The 7106-nt window shown below is 33.7% G+C and overlaps 2 protein-coding genes across 2 annotated transcripts in view; one reads left to right on the top strand and one right to left on the bottom strand.

The window, feature by feature from the left end:
- Positions 1-7106, top strand: part of ZNF804B (zinc finger protein 804B) — a 621100-nt gene that overhangs the window by 32342 nt on the left and 581652 nt on the right. The gene's annotated exons all lie outside the window — the stretch shown is intronic.
- On the bottom strand, positions 3932-5559 carry LOC105550939 (chromosome unknown open reading frame, human C7orf62). The gene is made up of 2 exons (XM_011996024.1): positions 5477-5559; positions 3932-4875 (listed from the first exon to the last, which is right to left on the bottom strand). Exon 2 carries the CDS (start codon positions 4769-4771, stop codon positions 4010-4012), a length of 762 nt encoding a protein of 253 aa, XP_011851414.1. The 5' UTR covers positions 4772-4875; positions 5477-5559; the 3' UTR covers positions 3932-4009.

The raw sequence follows: 7106 nt of genomic DNA, 5'->3' as shown, positions 1-7106 counted from the left end.
GATGTGCAGATTTGTTACATAGGTAAATGTATGCCATGGTGGTTTGCTGCACCTGTCTTCCCATTCCTTAGGTATCAAGCCCCACGTGCATTAGCTATTTACCCTGATGCTCTCCTTCCCCTTGTACCCCTGACAGGCTGCAGTGTGTGTTTGTCTCCCTGCGTCTATGTGTTCTCAATATTCAGCTCCCACTTATAAGTGAGAACATGAAGTATTTGGTTTTCTGCTCCTGCATTAGTTTGCTAAGGATAATGGCCCTCTGTTTCATCCATGTCCTTGCAAAGGACATGATCTTGTTCCTTTTTATGTATAGTATATATTCATAGTATTCTATGGTGTGTGTGTGTGTGTATATATATATATATTTGATAAAATCCAGAAATTTTATCAATTTTTATCAATTTAAAATATATATACACACACACACATATATACACACACACACATATATATATACACACACACACATATACATATATATACACACACACGCACATATATATAACATTTCCTTTATCCAGTCTATGATTGATGGGCATTTGAGTTGATTCCATGTCTTTGCTATTGTAAACAGGGATGTGATGAACATAAGCATGCATATATGTTCATTCTATTATTATTTTCATTAAGAATTAACTTATGAGTCATACTAAGGCTTAAAAGTTCACATTTTTACAATTCATTAAGCTAAATTTGCAAGGTATGAAGATAAGATTTCTGGATTTTATCAAATATACCCAAACATACACAGCTAAATGAGTCCAATTTAAAGACATTATATTAGTAACCTATATAAGTATCTCAATAACTCATTTGTTACTGAAAACAATTTGTGCTTCCCCTTAGAAGCATTGTCACTCTCTTTTTAATATGTTTAGTGACAGCAGACCTGTCTTTGAGAGTGAGTATAGATTAAAAAAAAATTCTATATGGAGATCAAATCTTAAAGTTACTAATTAAGTTGGAGTGTAATGATAATTTGGAGATCAAAAATTAGGTATGATTAAAATATTCAATCTCCCTTTGATTTATAAACCTCCTTTATTCAACTGCCATTGAGTCACAAAATGTTTTCAGCAATGGTAGTGTTACCTGGACAAATATAAATCTTCCAGAAGTGACTCCTATACGGGGTAAATTTATTTGAATAAATTCATTCTGATGTATTCACAAAAATGAACAAATAAATAAGTAACTTAAATTATTTCTAGTCACAATGTGTTTATTTTCCAGTTATGGTCATAGTTGAGCCTTCATGAATTCTTTAAAATTACGATATACTAAGTAAATCAGCAATATTATCGTTGACAGATACTCTATAACTTCTTCCAGAAATGATTAAGATTGTTAATAATTCTCTTTTTGGCTTAGTGAATTAGGTTTCTATTGGTATTTCTCACGCCAAAAAGTATTATAGACCCATAAAAAAATCTATGCCAGGCAGTGTGGTGAATATATATCTTATTGCTACTTGTACATCCAGTGACTAGCACAGTGATTGGCCGACTAGTACATTTTTACCAGTAGCTATCCAATAAATTTTGGTATATAAATTAATGAATAATAAATGATACAAAGAGCTTATATACATATATATTATTTTCCCCATTACATATGTATTGTTTTTCCACAGTGCTGCATAATCATTCACCCAAACCTTAGTAGTTAAATAAACAATAATCACTAATGTTCACGGAACTTCAATTTGGGCAGGACTCAGTGGAAACAGCTCATCTCTTCTCCACACAATGTCAGCTGAGCTGGCTTCCCAGGTTTACCGGAGGCCTGGGATCTGGGGTCACATGTCTAGTGGATGATAGGGGCTGTTAGCTGCGACCTCAGCTCGGGATGTTGTCTGAAATTGCTGGATTTCTCACAGCATAGTGTTTGAATTCCAGGAGCTAGCATTCAAGTGAGCAAGGCAAAGTGCACAACATTTTTATGACCTAGCCTTCGAGATCACACGGAATCATTTCTTTTGTATTTTAGTGGTTGAGGCAGTCACAGAGGAGGTTTGCTTGCATTCAAAGGGAGAGAGTTAGAAGCCACTACACAATGGGAGGAATATTAAGCTCATGTTGTAAGAAAGGCGTGTGGGATTGGATATATTGCAGTAACCATTTCTGGAAAATACAATATGCCATAATTTCTTATTTATAAACATACAATTTTTTGTCCAAAACCCAAACTTCTATTGACTGGCTAACTTTAGAAAATACTATTCCCAAACAAAATTCACCCTGCTAAAGAAATTCTGTCTGATCCAATAAACATTTATTATCCATTATTCTCTTATATATGCTAGTCTTCTCTCCCAAACCACTTTCACATTCATTCTAATACTGAACCAAGGAGTATATCTTTGTTAAACGTTTTCTCTATTCCTTTTTTGGCTGGGAAAATATTTACTTACGTTTCCAGTCAGTTTGTCACTGATCATTTACTACTGATGGGCCCCTGTGTCTTTTTCGCAGTTTAAAGAATAGACAGCCTATTGTTGATTATTATTAGGTGTTTTTTTCTAAATTGATATAAATTTTGAAAGTTATATACTCTTTCTTAGCTAGAAGAATTCTCATTTTGTCTAAAACATTTTTTTTCTATTACTAACTTGAAAGAAACTTCAAGTTCAGTTAAAAGTGAAAAACACCATTCTAATTAATGATGTATTACAAAATTTGGAAAATAGAATGGTCTTTCCTAAAATTTGATTCTGTTATGTAACAATGATGCATCTCATTTTTGTTTATTATATACATTTTGTTTGTTACATAAAATTTGGTCAGTATTTTCATATGCAGAACAAAATTTTCTGCAAACAAAAAATTTGAAGTGCACAGTGAGATTGGTTTGGCCCCCAAATAAGTTAAAAATTAAATAAATAAATAAATTAAAACTATGATATAAGTATTTTCTCCATTAACTCCAAAGTCTGTTTCATAAGATATTAAGGTAATTTGGGACATATATCATTGCAGTATTCAAAATATTGATGTCAATTAATTGTTTAAACAAGCTAAAAACTTTTAAACAATGCAAAAAGTATTCATCTGGATAAAAGAAGGGATCAACTTGAAATTGGTCATATAGAAATCATATATAATTAGTTACTTTCTAGAAAGTGAATTGAGAAAATAACCAGATTGTTTATTTTACATAAAATCATTTAGAAGTAAGTTTTAATAGTGGGCAGATAATGTTTTCTGTGTACCCTGCCATATCCCTTAGCGCCTGGCAAATGTTTGTAACATAGAGGGATGTTCAATAAATGATGTTACATGGAGTAGCACAATGCCATTTGAAAATGTATTTTCTTCTCATTCCAAATAGCTATTGTTTTCTGTAGCTTTATAATGGTCTCAATGGTCTTGATTGTATAGGCCAGAATATATGGGCTTTGGAAATATTTTTTATAATTAGATTTTGTTTTCTGAATGCAGGAATTTTACAGTGATTATTCCTTCACTTGTGCTCTCAAAGCCCTTCCTATATACTGTTACTATAATGATATATTACATTACATTACATACCATATCATAACTACTTCTACATGTACTTGCCTCTAATCTTAGGTTGCAAGCAACTCAAGGGTGGGATTTTTCTTCTCTATTTTATACCCTCAGAACACTGTACTTCTGGTGTGTAGTCATGACTATTCATTAACTGTTGAGGGATTGGATGACAATCTGAATTCCATTTGTCTCTTTTCATCCATTTTATTTTTTTTGAAAAGTGTCAATTCATGAAAATGATGTTAATATTTGAGAACTTATGATAAACATTAAACCCATCTATCTAGTAAAATAATGTATTGAACTCTAATATCACAACAAATAGATACATTTTAAAGTTTAGCTCAACACACTCTGTGAAGATTATTACCTCCGTGTATATTGCAATGTTCTGTTTCTTTTCTTTTAAAAGGGACAAGTAACTTTAAGAATGTTTTCTTCTTTATTTAAGTAGCACAAATTCCTTAAGAGACATGAGCACATTATCCCTCTCAATCCTAGAAACGTGAAGGAGCAGGCCATACCACCTCAGAATCCAGAATGATGTGTATGGGTCTATTATACATGTTTATAAATGTTGCTGGGTCCATGAATTCTTCAGATTTGCACAAGTACTTTATGATTTGTTCTGGGAGGAGCAGGTCAGGTGCAACTTGGTGTAAGTTATCACCTGGTCCTTTAGTGCCTACTTTCATAGTCTTGCAAAGATAGACTGACAGTTTATGAGTTTGTGTGAGAAAATCTGTGATGACCTCTTTTAGGGACTGTGATTGTGTCACATCACCGAGATACATAACTGGCACTTTTATCACTGAAACATGCCATTGCATAAAAAGCCTCATTGGAATGTTATGAGAAATGACTATAATTTTCATTTGTTGAATAAAAAATTCTGTTTCATCTTTGTCATGGCCAGTATAATCTAAAAGCACTTGGTAGAGAGTGTCGCTGGAGGACTCGAGGATATGCAGAATGGAAGTAGGATAGATGAGCAGCAATCCTGTCACTGTTTCTCCCAGGTGATGTTTCAAAACTGACTGAAACACTTGTTCATAGTAGTCAGCAACATCTTTTCTTTCTACCTTTGTTTGTATCTTGGCCACTAGAAACATCCTATGAAGAAGGAATTTCTTTAGGTGTAGTCGTTGTTTCTCCTCTTGAAAGTGCAGGTAATTGCTACGTGGGACTTGGAGCAAAAGATGAGGCCCCAGTGGCAAAGGCCTTTTGCTGCCCTTCTGGTTACGGACCGAAAAGGACATGATGAGTCTTATTTATTTTACCAGATGATTCTAGTTTTTAGCTTTTCATGATATTTACGCTGTCAGGGTGTCTTTGTAGTGATGAACTCTTGTTTTCATTTCTTCTGACAAGAAAAAAAAAAAAAAGAGTAAATCACAGTTTGTCAAATGTTACTAAATAGCAAAATCCCAATCTTTTACCAGTTTTATCAGGAAACAATATCTTTGAAATGAAAGATAATGTTAAAACAATACTCAAACTATAGAGTTTTTTTTTAATTTACAATGAAAGAGCTAAATCATATCCTAGGAAAAAACTTTGTAAATGTCATGTAATGCTGATTACAGATTGTCCTTTATAAGATAAATTTTAAAAAATGATATTTTTATGGTAATTCTTCCAATTTCTTTTATAAATCTAACTGGTCTATAACTCTTCTTTAAAAATCAAAGGCTTTCTAAGTCCTAATCAGCTATGTAACCTTTAGTCAGGACCCTAATAGTTAATAATGTTCCTTGATTAATAACAGTAAACATTTCAAGGGAAAAGTTTTGGTTCTTTGTTTTTCCTCCTATCGACAAATCTCAGAAATGATTCTTTTTTCACCCCCTTTATTATTATTTTTTTCTTGTTGTTGTTGTTGTTAAGGGCTACATGAAGGTTTTCTGCTACTTTAACTTACTCTGCTTACAAATCTCCTCAAATTTTTTTCCAGGTCAACTTACCATTTTTCTTTGTTTCCTGTGCTTCTGTCACGTACCTGTCCTCCAGGCCCTGCTTGTCCTCCATCAGGCTCCCAACTGCCAGTTCTCTGGTGTTCTCAGCTGTCCTGTGTTCTGCCTTCCCTCGGGCATATGTGAGTCAGAATGTCAGCACCATTAAAGGACCAGAGCGCCAAGTTTCTTAATTTAATACGGGTATCTTGACAAACACTTCAAAGTCACTGCAGAGGAAGTGTGAATGGCTTATTCCTGAATGGTTTATTTTTAGTCAGGTGCATTTGTAAGTCAGACAGATGGTGAGAATCTGGACATCTTTTTCCTTTCTTTTTTTCTTTTTGATAAATAAAAAGTATGGTTGTAGAACTCCTCTGTTCTACTTAGACACTAACTAAAGACTTTAAGAACACATATCTGAATCTATGTAATGGTGAATATGTGATGAGAAACTTCTATAGTAAGATTTGGCTTACTTAACTTAATGTGAATTTAAGAGCTGCACCTCTTAACATTGTGTCTTAAAAGATGCACCTCATAAAATTGTGTCTTAAGAGATGCATCTCTTAAAATTGCATCCACATGAGTTCTAAACAATAATTTTAAAACAAGTTTAGAAAACACGTTTATTCAATTTTTAACAAACCTAAGAGTAATTTTTTCCCTGAGGTCCGTATTATCCAAACTAATGATCTGATTTTAATGAAAATACAATGATAAATTATCTAAGTAAATGAAGGTAGAGAGGTGAGTTAATAATTATTTAATGGTGTAATACATAAAAATGGACTATTCTTCCTCATTGTGATTCACTTTGTCACTCCCTGAAGCAATACAATGTTTCCCAAGATGTAAACCATGGTGCCAAACCATGTCATTGCCCAGTCTAGTTATTATCTCACTCTCATTGTTCTTACAGCTTTGCTGGAAGAATGTGTCCATGTTGACCAGAGCCTTCATTATGGCCTTCTCTCCTCTCCTGGTTTCTATGATATTGCACTTTCTTGGATTTCTTTCTAAATCTCTATATGTGGCCTCACCCCGTAATACCTTGCCACACCCAACTCTGGAAAATACTTAGACTCTGCGCTCATGATGTGGATGGATGTCCTGCTCTACTTCTTTGCCCAGTTAGCTCAGTACCATCTATATGTCTCTTTTGTGAGGGCAGGTAAGTGGTCCTTAAAGTCACTCTTGCCACTAGATTGCACAATTGAAATTGGAAAGTGATCATGGGACTTTCCTGCGGAGCTTAGCTGTGGACTAAAAATCTTTTACAATCTGAGGCTCAAGGTAGACACAACTAGTTGATTGGGGTTGAGAAAGAAGAAGAAACCGAGATCCCATTCTAGATGATTTTTGCACAGAAAATTTTCAAATTATTATCTCCAGTCACTTATTCACAACTCTTCTCTCCTTGGATGTAACGCTGTCTTTTCAAATTTAAAACGAAAACATTTAAACAATTATTTTCCTCATTGAACATGTTTTCCTTTACAAATACCCCACTTGTGTCTAAATTAACACTTTTTTTCCTCTCAGTTCCCAGGCCAAAATCCTTGGTATTATTTTTTCATGTTTCCTCTAAGTTGTATACTCCAACTGTATTCTGTTACTAAGTCTTTTTACTCACTTTAAT

This window comes from Mandrillus leucophaeus, unplaced genomic scaffold, assembly GCF_000951045.1.
Source record: "Mandrillus leucophaeus isolate KB7577 unplaced genomic scaffold, Mleu.le_1.0 Scaffold50, whole genome shotgun sequence".
Classification (NCBI taxonomy): Eukaryota; Metazoa; Chordata; class Mammalia; order Primates; family Cercopithecidae; genus Mandrillus; species Mandrillus leucophaeus.
The sequence above is the reverse complement of the archived record's forward strand: the minus strand, read 5'-3'. Positions and strand labels throughout refer to the sequence as shown.

Excerpts from the sequence above, each read along its gene's own strand:
- LOC105550939 (XM_011996024.1), bottom strand. The coding sequence starts at position 4,771 with ATGTCCTTTTCGGTCCGTAACCAGAAGGGCAGCAAAAGGCCTTTGCCA.